Source organism: Teleopsis dalmanni, chromosome 1, assembly GCF_002237135.1.
Source record: "Teleopsis dalmanni isolate 2A chromosome 1, ASM223713v2, whole genome shotgun sequence".
Taxonomy (NCBI): Eukaryota; Metazoa; Arthropoda; class Insecta; order Diptera; family Diopsidae; genus Teleopsis; species Teleopsis dalmanni.
In genome coordinates, this window is record NC_051846.1 from 92,453,168 (window position 1) to 92,473,383 (window position 20,216).

The 20,216-nt window shown below is 36.4% G+C and overlaps 4 protein-coding genes across 4 annotated transcripts; all 4 read right to left on the reverse strand.

The window, feature by feature from the left end:
- Window positions 1-1,971: 1,971 nt before the first annotated feature.
- On the reverse strand, window positions 1,972-2,780 carry LOC119672324. The gene has a single exon (XM_038083344.1). It carries the CDS (start codon window positions 2,592-2,594, stop codon window positions 2,040-2,042), a length of 555 nt encoding a protein of 184 aa, XP_037939272.1. The 5' UTR covers window positions 2,595-2,780; the 3' UTR covers window positions 1,972-2,039.
- An 11,846-nt stretch (window positions 2,781-14,626) lies between these two features.
- LOC119688023 (BEACH domain-containing protein lvsD-like) lies at window positions 14,627-15,820 on the reverse strand. Its single transcript, XM_038102635.1, has one exon. The coding sequence runs from the start codon at window positions 15,818-15,820 to the stop codon at window positions 14,627-14,629; it is 1,194 nt and encodes a 397-aa protein (XP_037958563.1).
- Window positions 15,821-18,675: 2,855 nt separating this feature from the next.
- On the reverse strand, window positions 18,676-19,464 carry LOC119688036. Its single transcript, XM_038102660.1, has one exon. It carries the CDS (start codon window positions 19,462-19,464, stop codon window positions 18,676-18,678), a length of 789 nt encoding a protein of 262 aa, XP_037958588.1.
- On the reverse strand, window positions 19,461-20,216 carry LOC119688045. Its single transcript, XM_038102672.1, has one exon. It carries the CDS (start codon window positions 20,214-20,216, stop codon window positions 19,461-19,463), a length of 756 nt encoding a protein of 251 aa, XP_037958600.1.

Genomic DNA, 20,216 nt, shown 5'->3' on the forward strand with positions numbered 1-20,216 from the left:
TTCCATCTTTTTAGCTGCTAATACGACTCGACTGCAATACTGTGACGTTGATTTTCGAATAATTCTCCCTTTTAGCCATTCTTCAATCTGTTTTGTGATTATTTTTGCCTCCTCTGATGCTTTTCTGCTTGGCGATGCGTATATCGGTTTTTCTTTTGCTAATATAATTTTCATTTCGACCGGACTTTTACTCCCTTTTATTGGCTTATAATTATTTTTCAATTCTTCGATTTCTTTTTCGTACCTTACCTCCTCTTTATTTATGGAAATATTCATAATTTCTTTTTCTTCATGTTCGATTTTCGAAATCAATGAAGTGAAATTGTACCCGTTCTCATCTGACGTATATCTATATTTACTTAAAATGTCATATCCTATAATGACGTCATAATTAGCCGCATAGTCAGGCACAATCACTATGAAGTGTTCCACTTCAACATTATCTAGTTCGATGCAGCATATAACTCTGCCTATTGGTTTTGTTGACGCACCACCAAAACCAATAATATTTTCTTCATATTTCTCTACTTTTTTATTTGCAAAATGTTTTTTATATATGCTTTCTTTCATCATCGAAATGTCTGCACCACCGTCAATCAAGCTTCGAAACTTGTTGCGTCGGTGGTAAAAAACAATTGGTTAGATTGTTTGCACTTATCTGGAGGTTCACTCATGGTTCCACTTTTGAGCACTAGCTTGCGCTTAGTGCGAGGGGAATATGTTTGTTGTTGCTGTAGTTATTATTTATTATTTTAATGAAGGTTTTTAAGATTAGTTTGATTTGATGGGAAAAAAATAACACTACAACGTGAAATGACGTGAAATACAAAACGACTTCAATTTAGCACGAATGATAAACAGAGACTGTTCGATTTTTATATTGAGCTGTTCATACCATTGTTTTATATTTACATTATTTATTCCTTGATCTTGATCGATTTTTAGTATTTTGGGTGGACCCATTGTATTGAATATTTTTAATAAAGCTCTTTTCGTTTCTATCCAATTAAAATTTTTTACTGATTCTGCTATTGCAAATTTAGAATATAGGTCGATACATGTGAGATAGTTTTCTTTGTCCCAATTCCAAAAATCTATAACATATTTTTCACGAGTTTCATATGTTGGGGGAGTAATTTTAAACGGGAGTTTATGAGATATATGATCAGTTTTGTAATTATTGCAAAACTCACATTCTTTATTGATTTTTGTTATTTCTCTAACATAATTCGGATAATAGTATTTAGTTTTAAAAATTTTAACTATATTTTTTATTTCTTGGTGAAGACCAATTAGATGAGTCTCTAAAATTTTAGTTTTAAAATCAGAAAAGTCTTTAATATTTTCTAGTATTTTTACCGCTCTTAATTGTTATGCTCGCGAAAATAATAGTACACAAGTTTATGGTTAGATCTTTATTTTATTACTGAAAATTACAATCTTAAGACTACCTTAAAATGTATTGTGCACAACCGCACATATGCCTACGTAAGCATTAAAATATAAGCATTAAAATATTGTTGTTTATGGAGTAGTATGCATGCATGGGTATGTATCTAATAACATAACTTTGTTGCGCAAGCGATATTGTTGCTTGGGCGATAAGCGACATAAATATGCTAGCTAAGCACATTCCATGTTGCTGTTTATAACAAAGTATATCTTCAATGCATATACGCTACACCTCCCTTCTTTTTAAGAATGAGTTTATTTGAAACAAATAAAGGAATGAAAATTACATAATATCATGTACTTTACATATAATTTTAGATATTGTAGTAATAAAACACAACCGCTTCCTTTAGTTTCTTATTACACACTGCTCGATTCTTTATTTGTTATTCTTTATATTCGTTAGTCATCAATAGGGTTGCCAGCCATTTATATTTATTCTTTAATTCTACTACAGCTCGGCCAACCTGACTAGATATGATCGACCTCGATCACATTAACATAATTTGAATATTTCTAACAAGTTAATTACATCTAAATTAAAATTACTTATAGTATATTTACAAGTTTACTTATGTGTATTAATTTTATTGGACAGTGTTGCCCGCATTACCAATTGCATTACCTTTAGCTTTCCATAACTTTATATTACAAGCTTCTATTATACCCTCATAAGGGATTTGTGTTATTTGGGCGTTTTCTATATCTCTTACCACGTAGCGGTCATTTTGAAGTTTCTTTTGAACAACATATGGTCCTTTAAATTTTGGCAGAAGTTTTTTATTTGTTCCTGCTGTTGTATCTACGTTTTTTATTACTACGAAATCGCCTTCCTTAAATTCAATAGCACTTTTTTGTACTTGTTTACTTCGATTTAAGTTATATTTCTGCACTCTAGATATACACTTTTGTGCAGAGTTACGGATAAGTTCCAAATCCCTCCCCTCCAGGCCTGAAATGCATTCGTCTAGATATTCTGTCAGCTTATCGACAGTTTCACCCCTTTGGTTTATGCCAAATAAAGCTTGGCTTGGAGTTAGTCCTATTGATCTATTAACTGAATTATTTATTGCGAATTCAATTTTTAGAAGTTGTTTTACCCAATCAGCATGTTCTAAAGGATCGCTTAATTTTGCTAACATTCCTACGAGGCTTCTGTTAATTCTTTCAACTTGTCCATTCGCTTGTGGCGAATGCACAGCTACTTTTACATGGGTAATATTTTTGTTATTTAAATAATTTTCAAATTCTTTAGAGGTAAAACAAGTTCCTCTATCTGTTATGCATCTATTTGGTCTACTATAGTATTCAAAATATTTATTTAATGCGGCTGTAACCTCTTCCACGTTTTTCCTTTTTACAGTCAACAGCATAGTGGCCATATCCCGAACAATTGAAACAGCGTACAGGCTTGTTTTGCACGTTTGAATGATTTTCATTAGTAGCATTATTGTTAACCACAGGAAAATCTCGTTTAACCTGTGATTTCTGAAACGGTCGACTTATCATATTTTTTGCATTAGTAACTTCCGTAATTTTTTCATATTTTAGTAGCAGTTTTTTAAGCTCTACTATTGATGTAGCTCCATAAAGCATAACTACATTTGTTGATCTGTCTTTAAGGCCATTTATGATGTATTCAATTAGTTCTTCCTCCGACACAGGTGCTTTGCTCGCAATGTTCTGCATCGTTATCACATAACGCAGTAGCGATTCATTTCCTTTATCCCAGGCGCGTGTTTCCAACTTTTTAAAGACATCTCTAACACCTAAGGTTTTTGTAAATTCTTTTTGAAGTAATTCTTTAAGTTGTTCCCAATAATTGATTTCCGTAAAACCCAACAGCAATTCAGCAGTGCCAGTAAGCATTCGACGAGCGAAAGCCAATTTAACTTTCTCCGTCCAACCGTACACTGCGGATACATTTTCAAAATCAACAATCCAAGTTATGACGTCCATGTCATCATCGCCACTGAATTTCTTTGACACTTGCTCCATTTCTTTATATTGGGTAGAGTTAATTGATATGTGATTTTGCATCTCAATGATTCTTATTTGATTTTCCAGCAGTTTAACACGTAACTTAAGTTCATCTGTGTCAACTGAAGTGTCTACATTGCCGGTGTTTACAGCATGTTTCATTTTAGCTGTGGTTTCACTGCACTGATTTTCATTGGCATCACTTTTATCGAGTTTTGTATATGTCACAATAGCGGCATTATTATTGTATGTATTGATGGCGTCACTTTTGTCATCTGAAGTCGCATTTGCTATTACTATTTCTGAAGTTGCATTTGCTAATATTGTTGAATCGGACCGCTCGTCCACTTCCTCAATAACACCAGCAACTAATTTTTTAAGTTGACTTAATGTTGCCGTGTCTGGAAATGAAATATTCATATTTCGCAATGTCTCGATTATTGCAGCTCTTGAGGCATCAGCCATTATTTTATTATTATTTTTTTTAAAACTGATTAATATATATATCGTAGATTTGCGCAATTTAACGCGAACTTAATTCTTATTTGTACGCACGCTATTGTCGCTAGAATAATTTATTTATCTTCACGTGAATTTTACCCCACACCTGATATTGTAGTAATAAAACACAACCGCTTCATTTAGTTTCTTATTACACACTGCTTGATTCTTTATTTGTTATTCTTTATATTCGTTAGTCATCAATAGGGTTGCCAGCCATTTATATTTATTCTTTAATTCTACTACAACATATATATTTATACTTAAACAATATCATTTATAATGTTATCCTAAATCTAATGTATTATTTATGATTAATTATTTTTTTTTTGTTTTTTATTCTTTTTTTTTTTTTTTTTTTTTTGAATAAACTCATTCTTATTGTAGGGTTTTGTTTTTCTTTTTTTATTTGAAATATATTTAAAAATTCAATACATATAAATTAAAAATTTTTTTTTTTTTTTTTATTTATTATACAATCTAAGTCTGTCTAAGTGTATCTTACTTATTTTGTCCTTATTGTCTTGAACTAATGCGTTATTTTTATTATCTATATTTACTATCTTAAATGGGCCCTTATATAAACTATCTAATTTATGTCCTACTTGTTTAACTAATACTAAATCTCCTACCGATACTTTACTACTAAGTGCATTCCTATCATATAAATTTTTACTTATTTGTTTTCTATTTTCTATTGCTTTTATCGCGCGTTTATTTGCGTTTTGTAAACGAAATTTTATTTCTTTGTCGTACGCTTCAATATTATAAACGGGATCTATTTCTAAAGTGTTAAGAAAGTTATAGATGGTGGGCGATTTACCGAAAACCAATTCATAAGGACAATACTCATGTACAATTGAAGGTGTAGTGTTATAACAATATGTAAAATATTGTAGCCACTCATCCCAATCCATTTTTCCTATGGAAATGTAGGATCTTATGTACTCGTTAAATGTCCTATGATTTCGTTCTACTGTACCTAATGATTGATGGTGGTACGCGGTTGACGTAGTATTTTCTACCTTTAATAGATTGCATATTTCATCGAAAATTTTATTTTTATACTCGGTACCCATGTCTGTAATAATTTTTTTCATAGGCCCGTAAGTCAGTATAAAGTTTTCGAATACTGCTTTTGCTATTGTTTTTGCATTTTTTTCTGCAATTGGTACCGATACCAGATATTTTGTTAAGTCACATATCAGTGTGACTGCGTATGAATTGCCTTTTTCCGATTTTGGAAATGGTCCAATGGTATCTATCAAAACTACATCAAAGGCAGCAGTTGGTGTATCGGTTATTACCATTTCTGTTTTTGTTTTTGTCAAAGATTTATTTCTTTGACACTTGTCACATTTTTTGACATATTTAGTGACATCTTTAGTAATGTTTTTCCAGTAATAATACTGTCTTATTTTATTCAATGTCCGCGTGATCCCTGGGTGGCCTTCCCAGATTGGATCATCATGGTATTTTTGTAATATTTTTATTTTGTCATCGTTATTTACAATTTTTTTTATAATTGGCGTCAGGGCTATTTCAACTTTCTCGAGAATTTTATTACTGTTATGATCCGTACCTAGTTTGATACGGACTGAAGCTAATCCGGCACTTGAACCAGCTTAGCTTTTCACGATATGTTATCCTCCGTATCTAGTCTGATACGGATTCACTAATCCGGCACTTTAACCAGCTTAGTAATTCACTTACGTAATCCGGCACATGAACCAGTTACGTAATTTATAGATATCTAGATATATATGTAAATATATATATAGATATTTATTTGTTTATTTTATTTTTATTATTGATTTTCAAATTCGGCACATAAACCGACTTTGCTCAAGGTTCTTTTAGGCACTTAAACCAAAAGAAAACACTTGGTTGTATTCAGGTTGTTAAATTGAATCAAATGTTTATTAAAAATGTTGTGCTTTTATACAAAATTCTTAACACTAAGCTTATGGTAAAGGAGGAAATGCACCCAGTTCCCACGATTTGTTATCCGATGGACTTTGAACATTCAAGGCCAAGGGCATTCGTGGGAAATATGTGCATTACCTATGCTTATACTATTTAATGCAACCAGCAAGCTGATATATGTATTTTGCCATATATCAACCTGCTTCACAAATTTGGTGACTTAAATGTGTTATCACTGAAGCCATGCGCCAACTCATATTGCACCTGTGGGAACAACAGAATTGTCGCAGCGGCTTGCCTATTGCTGCAACTCACAACGAACACACGATAAAAGAAAATGAACATAATGCTTATCAACCTTGCACAGTGGCGTGTGAAGATGATCATGTTACGTCTGGCACGCTGCTAGCGTGCGAATATTTAGTTGTGAGAGCCAGCAACATTGCTAAATGTTTGATAACACAAATAAACACCAACAACAAAAACAACATAAGAACTAATTTAGGTACTTATGTACACATATAATTAATGCACTAATAAGAATACAATTATAATAATTGACAATAATAATACAATAATAAGAAAACAATTATAATAATTGATACAATGATAATAGATTTAATATGAAACTTAACATTCTCCCTCCTGTTGACTTCGGTCAAATCTGTGCTTCTACGTCTACTTCGAATTTTGCTTGTTGTTGTCGAGTTCGGGGTTGAGGTACTGGATTGTTGTTCCGCTTTCTTCGTTTATGCGTATATCGAACTATGATAATGCATAGTATTAATATACTTAGTCCAAGTGCTAAGTACTCGATAACAAAATGATGTTGATGATGTGCTCTTTCATTTGCAGGAAGTTCTTCTTGTTGTTGAAATGTCTTTAAAGCCGCTTTCAGCTGATTGATGTCATCATCATGCATGGGAATGCTGGTGTTCTGCCAATTTGGTGACTGATGTTGTTGTTGATCTGTTGTTGTATTCATTGGACCTGAATGGAAACTCGTATGAGAGTACTTTAAACGAGTAGTCAACGTATAATGACTATATAGTGATGTTGTGGTATGTTTAAGTACACACCCTGGAGGTAATTCCATTAATCCAGTATCTTGCAATGTTATTTGTGACTGCTCTTTGATACATACTACGTTTAGTCTCACAGGTTCTCTCGTCGCGAACACCCAATGATTTCGTGCTATCGGTTGGAACCATAATGCATTCATATTAAAACGTTGTCAGGAACAGGATGCCGTATAGTTATTAAATAGATCAAGTTCACACTCACATTTGCCGGAACCTGGAGAGTATACTTCTTGGGTATTACTACACAAATACTGATCGTCTTGTAACGTTCTGCATTGACTTAACTGTAAGTCTGACATGGTGAAATATTCATTCCTGTGAGCGGTGAATGCTATTAGAGTAGTACATGGTGTTATTTGCTGATAGATGCTGTCTTTAACCCCCGGTATTGAAATTACAGAGAACAAATCAAATATTTGATCACTGACTATTGGCAGTGTTATCCGAAACAAAACTTTGGTGTCGACTAGACCGCTGGTAACGGTCATTAATGAATAGAGTTCAGCTATGTTGCTCGTATTCCCTGGCAGACGCGTGGTTGGATTGAGATGCTCTCGAATCGTAGTTATTTCATTATTAAGCTGCACTGGTGTCAACAGAAGCGGACTGATTTTACCATGATTGGTATCAGTTAAAACGCCTAAAATTGCAGACTCGTAAAACTGCACGTTGGTAGTTACACTCAGCAATTGTGTTGCGATTGCGGTGAACAGTTGATAAAGTTTAAGATGAGAAATCTCATCTTCATCCTTTTGTATTTTATTCTGTAAATCAGTCATCCGTTTGACTGTCAATTCGAAAGTTGATTGCGCGAGTTGGCGATCTTTCTTCATGATGTTTAATGTAGAATCTAATATTGACGTTTGATTTTTCAATAGATGAATGAGGTGATCGTCGTTGTCTTTTAAGTGTTGGATAGTCTGAGCCATTTGTTTAGCATATTCAGAATCCAGAACACCAAACACCGCATTTGCGACGTTACCAATGATGTCTATGGCACCTCTCTTCTTTCGTTTAGGTTGTAGTATCATACTAGCTGACAACATTTCTAAGTTTGTCATTTTGAATTGGTCAATTAAGACCCAGCAATTGTTATAACCATTCATTTGGTCACATATGGTTGCCAATGAGTTAGTTGCATTTGTGATAAATTCGACCTCTAACTGTAGAAAACTTATATCATAGTAGGCTATGATTGTCCATTCTGCTGGTGATCTCATGATTGAACCCATGTGTTCAAAATGGATCCCAGGCTTTTTATTGAACGATGTGATGCTGATCCCATTAGCAGATATCAGCGGTAGATAGAACATGATGAGTAACGCTAGTACATAGAGTTTTGCCCGTTTTAGTGGCGTTTCTTCAGGTTGAAGTTGGTGTGAAGTGGTAGACGAATGTAATTCTGCTGGTACCGGTGCCAATTGATGTATTGGCCGCTTCAAACTACCATTCTTAGTTTTACCATCTGCCACTCGAATTTTACCTTTAATTCTTGGATGGGTATTCACACTTCGATTTACTGGCGATTCCTTAATTTGACGAGTATTTCCAATAGATGTTGCTTCACGTTTTTTCTCGACATATGTAACTTGCCCATCATGATTCGCAACTTTATCTAATTTTTGCTCATTTTCGGTGGCCTTTATACAAGTGATTGTATCCTGATTACATCCACCTAAGGCACCGCTGCATACCCAACCAAGCACGGTATTCTGTAATACTGGTAAATTGTTGGTCATATGAATTTGACCTCTTGATATTAACGAATAGAAATGCTCGGCACCTATTAATAAATCGACATCACTGTTTACATTAAACTCGGAATCGGCGAGTTTGATGTTTTTGGGGATCGGCCACTGAGATATGTCGAACGATTTGTTTGGTAGAGGTGAGGTAATTTTTTCCATTACAACTGCTTTCAATTTTATGTTGAAATTAGTGGTACGTGACGAGATGTTGGCAGTGACCTGATGGTTTGCCCTTCTTTTACCTGTGCCAATTCCTGTGATCCATATTGGGTTTGGATTTAGCTGTAGTTGTAATTTTTTGGCCAGGTTTTCTGACATTAGGTTCATTTGAGAACCAGAATCCAGAATGGCTCTGCATTCAATTGCTTCGCCAGTATTTGAATTAATATTGACCTTGGCGGTCCCAAGCAACACATATGGTTTTGTTGACAGTGCTGTAGTTAAAACAGCAGCAGCTTCTTCTTGATTGGAGGAAGTGGTCTTCTTGGATACAGCCGCGTTGATGTTGGTGAATTCAGGTGCGCCAGTTGTTGGCGCCTTTACATTGTACTGAAGATGGAGTAATGTGTTGTGCGCTTTATTGCATTTGACGCAATGCCTGCTGTTGCAATCACTTGTTCTATGTCCGCTGCGAAGACAATTGAAACACAATTTCAACCGTTGTGCTGCGGAGACACGATCAGGAACTGATAATGCCAAGAACTTGTCACACTGGTAAATTTGATGGCCATTGAGGTGACACATCTTGCAAGATAGCGTATTGTTTGTAGTTACTGTTGCTGTCACTACTTTGACTGCTGGTTGATTTGGATAGACACTTTCCAATGATTGAAATCGCTTTTCCAGAAATAGCAGAAAATCATCAATTGATTGTAATTCGCGCGGATGCACTAGAGACTGTTCATATAGCAGTCTAGTTTGTTTATCTAATTTTTGAGTTAATACATATAACAACATTGGACCCCAGGAACTGGTGTCAATGCCCAAATTGTTTAATGCCAATAACCCTTCCAGTGTACAGTCATGTATGACCCGAATGTCATTCGCTGCTGAACCCTTCACAGTTGCTTGATTCATGAGTTTCTGGATGATGGATGAAACGATAATTCTTTTATTGTCATACCGTTCCTTCAATATCTGCCATGCTGTTGCATAGTTTTGATTGGTTAGAGCTAGATGTGCTACTAATCCTGCTGCATCTTCAGTTAAATGATTTTTTAAATACCACATCTTCTGTGCGTCTGGCAACTGAGTGTTGTGGATCATTTCTGTGAACAAGTTGTCGAACTCCATCCACTTGGTATATGTTCCGTCAAACTTCGGAATTGTTATGTTAGGTAACCTAACTTGCACCTTTTCCGCAACGAGAGGCGGTTGCTGTTGATTTGATGTCACCTTTGATGTTAGTGACACCAGCACATTTTGAACTTCTTCTTCTAGTTCAATATATTTCTGGATATCATATCCAACTCCTATTGGATTGGAATGTATTTCCCAGATTTTAAAATTAACGGCTTCAATTTCTTGCCATAATTTGTTAATTCTGTCAATATTTACTTGGTAATATGACAGAGGCTGTTGCTCGTATATGCGCTTGACGCCATTGATGAGCCGCAATAATGAACATGATATTGCGCGTTGTTTGTTGATGAGCCCTTGAATCTGTGGATCAGGGCCGCACGCTGGATCATCTGTGTGTCCAACATCAAATCTTGATGTTGATGGAACAGTTACAGGCTCGACTATTTCTTCTTGGTTGAATTGTTGAATGGCCGCTTCAAATTGTCGGCTGTACTGTTTGTAAATATTCAGGATCTCTTGATAATATTCCTTTTTTATGTAGTCGTGTCCGACTGGAATTGAATCAAGACTCTGAATTTTACTGTCGACTTCATCGAAGGACTCCCACGCTGAGTTTAAACGCTTCAGTCGTTCTTCATAGTACGCCTGGGTTTTCCTTGCCTGACCATCCTTCTTGAAGTTTCTTATGATGTTCTGGATTTCAGCACCTGTTTCAGCCTGTTGGTTGATAAGGTCCTCCATGGTCACCAGAAAATTGATTGTTGAAATGTTGATACGTGTATGTCACCAAATGACAACAATGATGCGTGTATGTCCACAAATGACAATACTGCTGCGTGAATGACAATACTGATGCGTGATAGATCACGTGTATGTCCACAAATGACAATACTGATGCGTGATATCACGTGTATGTCCACTGAATGACAACAATGATGCGTGTATGTCCACAAATGACAATACTGCTGCGTGAGTGACAATACTGATGCGCGATAGATCACGTGTATGTCCACAAATGACAATACTGATGCGTGATATCACGTGTATGTCCACTGAATGACAACAATGATGCGTGTATGTCCACAAATGACAATACTGATGCGCGATAGATCACGTGTATGTCCACAAATGACAATACTGATGCGTGATATCACGTGTATGTCCACTGATGCGTGATAAATCACGTCGGGGTCACCAAAAATGTTATGATCCGTACCTAGTTTGATACGGACTGAAGCTAATCCGGCACTTGAACCAGCTTAGCTTTTCACGATATGTTATCCTCCGTATCTAGTCTGATACGGATTCACTAATCCGGCACTTTAACCAGCTTAGTAATTCACTTACGTAATCCGGCACATGAACCAGTTACGTAATTTATAGATATCTAGATATATATGTAAATATATATATAGATATTTATTTGTTTATTTTATTTTTATTATTGATTTTCAAATTCGGCACATAAACCGACTTTGCTCAAGGTTCTTTTAGGCACTTAAACCAAAAGAAAACACTTGGTTGTATTCAGGTTGTTAAATTGAATCAAGTTTATTAAAAATGTTGTGCTTTTATACAAAATTCTTAACACTAAGCTTATGGTAAAGGAGGAAATGCACCCAGTTCCCACGATTTGTTATCCGATGGACTTTGAACATTCAAGGCCAAGGGCATTCGTGGGAAATATGTGCATTACCTATGCTTATACTATTTAATGCAACCAGCAAGCTGATATATGTATTTTGCCATATATCAACCTGCTTCACAAATTTGGTGACTTAAATGTGTTATCACTGAAGCCATGCGCCAACTCATATTGCACCTGTGGGAACAACAGAATTGTCGCAGCGACTTGCCTATTGCTGCAACTCACAACGAACACACGATAAAAGAAAATGAACATAATGCTTATCAACCTTGCACAGTGGCGTGTGAAGATGATCATGTTACGTCTGGCACGCTGCTAGCGTGCGAATATTTAGTTGTGAGAGCCAGCAACATTGCTAAATGTTTGATAACACAAATAAACACCAACAACAAAAACAACATAAGAACTAATTTAGGTACTTATGTACACATATAATTAATGCACTAATAAGAATACAATTATAATAATTGACAATAATAATACAATAATAAGAAAACAATTATAATAATTGATACAATGATAATAGATTTAATATGAAACTTAACAATTACCTTTCTTTTTATATTCATTTACCCGGGTATTAGTAAATATATTGTAATCTAGTGACTGCTGCAGCTGTTATACCTTCAACACTTGCTATTTTTTCAAGCAGTGGAAAGAATTGATCCAAGTCAATTTTTCCATTAGTGCTTAGGTTTTTTATATTTGTGTGATCACATTTTTATTCATTCTTATATTTAAACAATCGCCTTTAATTGCTAGCTGGGTGATGTTCCTAGGTTTATCTCTGAACGCTTCGTATATTTTTAAGTTTGATGACATTTTATTCCAAATCTCTTCATTTGTTTCTGATCTTTTTTGTTTTTGTTTCCCAGCCTTGTAGTTACTTTTAATATTTTATTGGCTGTTTCTCTTATTTCTTTTATTTCATTAAAGTCTATGCGCGACAATGCGTCAGCAGTATAGTTTTCTTTTCCCCTCAGATACTCTATGGTAAAATCATATTCCTCCAAGTCTAGTCTCATTCGCGTTAGCTTTGAAGATGGATTCTTCATTGCGAATAGGTATGACAATGGTCGATGGTCTGATTTGACAAGAAATTTTGTACCATAAATGTATGGTCGAAAATATTTTATAGCCCAATATATTTCGGCTAATTCTTGCTCTATAGTGGATTTGTTGCTTTCTCCCCTCGTGAACGATCTTGAGGCGTAAGCAACTGGAAGTTGAAACCCATTGTGCTCCTGACTGAGCACAGCACCACAAGCATATTTACTTGCATCGGTGGTGATACAAAACTGTTTTGTATAGTCTGGGTATTGCAATATATTTGGACTTAATAATGCAGATTTTAAAAATTGGAATGCTTTTTCACGTTCATTGGTCCATTCGAAATGTGCGTTCTTTTTACATAACTTAGTTAAGAGACGTGAATGTTCAGCGAAATTTGGAACAAATCTCCTATAGTAGTTGCAAAAAGCAACGAATCGTTTGATTTCATCGGCATTTTTGGGAGTTGGATAGTTAAGAATTATATTGAATTTACCATCATCAGGAAGAATGCCTTTATCCGTACATTTATGCCCTAAATAAGTTACTTCTTGTTGAAAAAATAAACATTTTTCAGGGTGAAGTTTTAAATTATATTTTCGGCATGTATGGAAAACATCTGTCAAGTTTCTGAGCATATGCTTTTCCGTCCGACCTAACACCACCAAGTCGTCCATGTATAAGAAAGCTTGCTCGGCTTTTAAACCCGCGAATGCAAAGGTCATCATTCTTTGAAATGAGTTTGGTGCTGCTTTTAGTCCGTACGGTAACCTTTTAAAGCGATATGAACCTTTTTCTGTCGAAAAAGACGTTATATCTCTGGAGTTTTCATCGAACTCAATTTGATGAAAACCTGACGTTAAGTCAAGGCAAGAGAAATATTTCGCTCTGCCTAGTTGGTCAAGAATGTCATCCATCTTTTCTGTGTACTTCCTGGGAGTGATTTCTTCGGAACTAACAGAATGGGACTGTTGTATTCAGAAGCTGAAGGTTCCACTATACCATTATTTATTAGCTTGTCAACTTGTCGTGTTATCTCCTCTTTGTGATTATGCGGTATTCTATAGTTCTTGATGTATGTAGGCTCGTTTGTATTTAATCTAAGTTTTTGTTTATAAAAATTGTTAGCTGATATTTTATCAGTTTCGAGCGCAAATACATCAATATACTCCGAACAGAGTTTAGTTAAATCAGACTTAACAAAGTCTGGAAAGTTTTTGGACAATTTTTGCAATTTTAATTGGTCGTTTGCGATGGTACTAAGTGTAACTATTTCATAGTCGTTTAGACTCTCAGTTTTTATTGAATGAATTGGTATTTCAACTTTTTATATGTTGTATTTATTAGTCGCACTAATGCACTAGGTGTTGTTACTATTGTATTGGCAACAAATATTCCGTCTTGGAGTTGTTGCTGTGGAATTAATAATTCTTTTTCCGAAGTGTGTACATTCACCTGTCTAACCACTTCAGATCTTGCCGGTATTGTTATCGTACCAACACTTGGTGAATACCTCATTGGTATTGCGATATCCTCATGGAAATCATCTGGTTGCAAGATTAACCAATCTTGATATTTTTGATAGTCAAGTATACAATTGTATTTCTTGACGAAATCGAGTCCAATGATTCCATGGGATGGGATTGGGAATTTATCATCTACTACATGAAATTCGTGTTTGATTAGTATATTTTCAACCTTTAAATCGGTTGTGACTTTACCTAGTGTAGTAGCTGTATCATGACCAATGCCGTGAAGGCTTATTGTTTTATTTTTATCAATATAAATATCTTGCACTTGTCCTAGTTTTATTAAAGAAATGTCCGCACCAGTGTCTACTAAAAATGTAGATATTCCACTGTTCATGGTTTATCTTGTGGAAATATATGAGGTTAAATTTAAATTTATATTAAAGATTTTACCATTTTTGTGTTTATCTATTGAGTATCGGGGGTTACCTCGTTTTCCGTAAGGGTCATTCTAGCATTCCTTCCATCATTATTTCTATTATTAAAGGAATTACTGACACCTCTACTACGATAATTATTATTATATCTCCTATTGAAGTTATTTCCGTTGTTGCTGTTATAGTTGTTGTAGTTGGTATTAGCTCTTCGGGAATTACTACGTCCACGATAATATCCGCGACTTCCGCGATATCCTCTGTTTCTTGTAAATAATATTGTATTTGTGCTGCCTGTAGATTCCGTACAGCTATTTACAAATTTTGACACTGCTTCATCCAAAGTATTAAACTGTCCTGCTTCCATTATTAATTTGACTTTATCAATGGTGCAGTTCTTCGTCATTGCCTTTACCGCTGTTTGGGTTGCATATTTTGACGCTAGTTCGGGTGTACATCCATCCGAAATGTAAGCATTTTCCAGAGATTTCGTAAGCTCCTCAATCTCTTTTGTATATGCATTGGCTGACTTGCTGTTCTGCCTTACATTCATCATCTTCGCGTTTATTACTTCCGTTGATTCACCATTTACGGATGATTTAAGTTTATGTATTATCGCTTCTACAGTCAGTTCATTAGTAATTAAGTTTCTGGCAGTACCCTTCAACTTGGTTTTAATCAAGTTAACGGCTGTTGCCTCATGTGAAGACATTAATGACTGAACTAGTCGCAATGCATCTATGAAAGTTCTGAGATTTTCAGCTTTGCCATCAAACTCAGGTATGAGTCTGGCTGCTGTATTTAAAAACTCAATCATAGTCTGCGACATGACTGTATCGGTAATATTTTCAGATATAGGAGGCAAAACAACTAATTCTTTTAACTCTGATAACTCCGCTACGAATAATTTGTTGATATCAATTCGTATCGGGTTGTCTAAACAGTGTGGGATATTCTCTTCTATATTATATTTAGAGTAAACTTTTAGTAGTTTATCCCTAAGCTCCCAATATACTGACCTTGCAAAGTTGTCATGATCTTTTGTCAATTTTGTATTGTATACCCTGACAATTGTTCTAACTTTTTCTAAACTGTCTACCAAGATAATTAAATGCTTTTTTACAGTTTCTATTTTAACTGTAGTGTTTCTATAAACACATTTAAATGATCTACTAAAATTGTCTCTTTCTTGTTTTAATTGCTTTTCAATGACAGTCCATTTATCCATTTATGTCAGTTGGTATACATGTATTTTAAAATTTGTGTTTTCAGATTTTTTTTTTTTTTTTTAAATTTTATCCAAATTTTGTGCAACATATCTCATATATCTTCTGTGCATCAGATATAATTTAATGAACAAATTTAATAACATAATTATAATAATTATTACAAGATACATGGTCATATTTTGTTGAACTTCCGTTATATCAACTTCATTTATTACATTGGCCTGTGGCCTATTTTTAGTCGTTTCTTTTGACTACTTTATTAAACTACAAAATTATACAAAACTACTTTCTTCAAACTACAAAATTATACAAGTTTACTCTAGGAAAATTAACCATCAACTAACTGTTGTTATCAATTGCCTCTCATACTTTTATTTGTTGTTAAGGTGACCAGTTTATGTGCTTTTTTTTTCAGCATTGCCAGGTGTCTTTTTCCTTCAATAATGACAATTGGTTATTTTCTGGGTTGACATCTTTGTTGTACTGTCGCCACAGTACCCCCTTCCAGTATTGTCTATTGTGAAAACCTTACCTGGTTTCTCTTTACGTGCGTGTGTGGGTTCTTCGTTGCCTCCTTCACATCTACTTCTTTAGTAATGAAAGCAGGTTTGAGCCTTTCTGCTGAAACTGTGGTCTCTTTTCCCTGGATGTCAATTACGAAAGTTCGGTCCGTTGGTCTACTGAGTACCTTAAATGGTCCAGTGTACGGTGGCTCCAACGGGCGACGAACAGAATCAGTCCTAAGCAGGACGTGTGAACAGTTGTAAAGGTTTTTCAACACAAATGAAACATTGTTCCGGTGATATGTTAAGGGAGTCGGTCGCACTAATCGCATGTGTTTGCGAAACTCCTCTATGAACATCTGCGGGCTGGTGCATTGTTGGTCGTCCTCAACAAACTCGTTCGGTTGTCGAATCGGGGAACCATACAGCATCTCAGCAGTTGAAGTTTGTAGATCTTCCTTGAAACACGTTCGTAGGCCTAGCAGGACTGTTGGTAGTAATTCTGTCCAGGATTTTATTTCGTGACACATAAGTGCTGCTTTTAAAGAACGGTGCCAGCGTTCAATCATACCGTTTGCCTGTGGGTGGTATGACGTGGTGTGGACGTGTTTTGCTCCTATCATTTTGGTCATGGCTTTGAAATAAGTTGATTCAAATTGTAGGCCCCGGTCCGTTGTTATGGTTTGCGGGCATCCAAATCTCGCCACCCAGTTTGACCAAAAAACAGATACTATGGTATTTGCCGTAATGTCCTTTAAAGGTATAGCTTCAGGCCACCTTGAAAAACGATCAATCATTGTTAAACAATAGCGATACCCTTTATCCATTGGCATCACAATGATGTCGATATGTACATGGTCGAAACGGTTGTCTGGCATGTCGATTTTAATTGGCCGAAAATTATTGTGTCTGTGTATTTTTGCTCGTTGACAGGGTAAACAATTTCGCGCCCATTCAACTATATCAATTCGCATGGAAGGCCAGACGTATTTTTGTTTTATCTGATGCAGGGTGGATCTTCCACTGGGGTGTGACATGCCGTGAATTGATGCGAAAACTTTATGACGCAGAGATACTGGCACGTATGGCCGAATTGTTCCTGTAGATACATCGCAGAACAAAGAATTTTTGTCGTTGAAAATAATTGCTTGCAGTTTCAAAGATGTTTCCCCGTGCAACAGCGTTTTTAACTCTTGATCGTTTTGTTGTTCCTCTACAACGGTTGATAAACTGACAGCAGTTGGCAGCGATACAGCTGAAATGCGAGAAAGAGCATCTGCCACAGCATTGTCACTTCCAGATAGGTGTACAATGGTTGTTGAAAATTGGGAAATATAATCGAGATGGCGGAGCTGTCGTGGTGACGCCTTCTCTGGTTTCTGTTTGAAAGCATATATCTGCGGTTTGTGGTCCGTTTTAATGACGAAGACTTGTGCCTCTAGGAGGTGTTTGAAAAAACGAATGGCGCTATAGATTGCTAATAATTCTCTATCATATGCGCTGTAATTTTTTTCAGTTGCAGAGAGTTTTCTCGAAAAAAATCCGAGTGGTACCCAAGTGCCCTGGTCATATTGTTCTACGGCCGCGCCAATAGCAACGTCAGATGCATCACAGATAAGTGCCAGCTCAGCATCAGGTGCTAGATGTGCAATTAGTGCAGCATTCGCAACGCTGTGTTTACAGTTATTGAACGCATCGAGACTTTCGGTTGTCCAAGAGATTTTTCGTTTGTCATTCTTTTTGATGTTTCGAACCAGATCACTAAGCTGTGCTTGATGTTGCGATAAGTGTGGTATACAACGCCGGTAGTAATTCAGAACACCTAGAAACCGTGCTAGGTCACTGACTGTGTCAGGTTGTTTGTAATTCAATATTGCTTCAATGCGGTCCTGTGGTGGTTTAATGCCATTCTTGCTGACGGTGTAGCCCAGAAAGAGAATTTCCGATTTACCAAATTGACATTTGTTGACATTTATCCTGAGTCTATGTTGGCGTAAAATGGTAAACACTGTTCGGAGATGACGTTCATGTTCCTCTATGGATGTTGAAGCTATGAGAATTTCGTCAATATAGCAATACACGAAATCAAGTCCTCGAAAAATTTGGTCCATGAAACGTTGGAATCTCTGCGTCGCGTTTTTCAATCCGAACGGCATGTACTGGAACTCAATCAGGCCAAAAGGTGTGCTCACAGCAGTTTTTTGAATGTCGTCCTCTGCCATTGGGATTTGGTAATATGCTTTCACCAAGTCGAGTGCTGAAAACAGCGTTTTGTTGTGTGACTTTTCCGCAAAATCATGCACATGAGCGATAGGATACCTGTCCGGTATCGTTATTGCGTTCAACTTTCGTTAGTCGCCACAAGCACGCCAGCCACCATTATTTTTCGCCACCATGTGTAGGGGACTTGCCCATGGGCTTTTTGACAAACGGCAAATACCTTGGTCCAGTAATAGAGTGATTTCGGCTTTTACCACATCAAGTTTCTGTCCAGATAACCTTCTGGGACGATCAAATACAATGTTGCCTCTTGTCTCAATTTGATGAGTCACCCCATGTTTTTGAGTGTCGTGAAGTGACTGTTTCAACACTGGTCGTGTAATATCAACGAATTCTTTGAGCAGATTGCTGAACTTGGCTGTCTCATCTATTGTAGATATGGTTGATGGCGGAGAAGCTGAAAGATCACCTCGTGTGTTAAGCTTCGTCGTCATGTCTATAAGTTGTTTGTTTCTCAGATCAACTAACAAATGAAAATGGTTTAAGAAATTAGCACCAATAATAGCAACTTCGACATCAGCGATGATAAATTGCCACCTAAATGATCTCCGTAAACCTAGGTCTAATTTCATTGTGTTGTTGCCAAAAGTGGTAATGAGAGTTCGGTTCGCTGCGTATAGTTGGAGCTCTTCTTGTGTTGTTTTGAATTTCACCAAATGCCGTGGCACTACTGATACAACTGAGCTCGGGTCAACCAAGAAACGTAAACATGATTTGCGATCGACGACAAAAAGACGTTCACTATTTATGAGTGGTTGTTTTTCTGCTACTGATGAATCACTGGTTATGTGGTGAAGTTGTTTGCTACTGCCGTCAACCAGTATGTATGACGACAGCTTTTTTAGTTTAAAGGTGCTCATCGTGAGCAGCTTGGCTTGCACTTGGTGGCACCGTCCCCAAACTTGGTGTGATAGTAACACAATTTGCCATGACCTCGCTGTTGACCGTTGACATCGCTTACAGTTTTGGGTGAGCGCGATCGAGAACTCGTGATTGGTTTCCTGAGTTCGCTAACTTCAACTTGCAGCTTTTTAACCTGGTCGGTCAGTTGTTGAATAGCTGTGTACAAATCATTATGTGCTGTGCTGCACACAGTTGTCGTAGCCTGCTTAGCCTGTGGCGATACTTCACACATGGTCATTGCGTTTGTTGTTGAAGCCTCCAGCATCTTATCAGCTAACTTGGCAAGTTTATTTAGATCATCCTCTTCCCAAATTGCCAATACCGGACGAATCGATTTGGGCATTTCGCTGAGAAAAAGCGTACGAATAATTTGTTCGCTATTTGGATCCGGTGCAAGACGTCTCATGTTCGAAAGTATTTCCGACGGCTTCATACCCGTAGTATCTCCACCTTGTAGTAGGCGCCGCAACTTGGATTCGGCTGATTCCGCAAATTTCCCCAACAAACGTGCCTTGAGTGTTTCATATTTATTGTTCGTTGGCGGATTTGTAATTAGATCTTCAGCAACCATCACAATGTCTTCATCTAAATTTACTGTCACCCAAGTGTCTTCTCGAATATTATTTAAACGAAAGACTCGTTCCAGTTGCGCGAACCATACTGATGGGTTGGTTTTATTGTAGTTCGGGACTCTCACATTGTGTCTCAT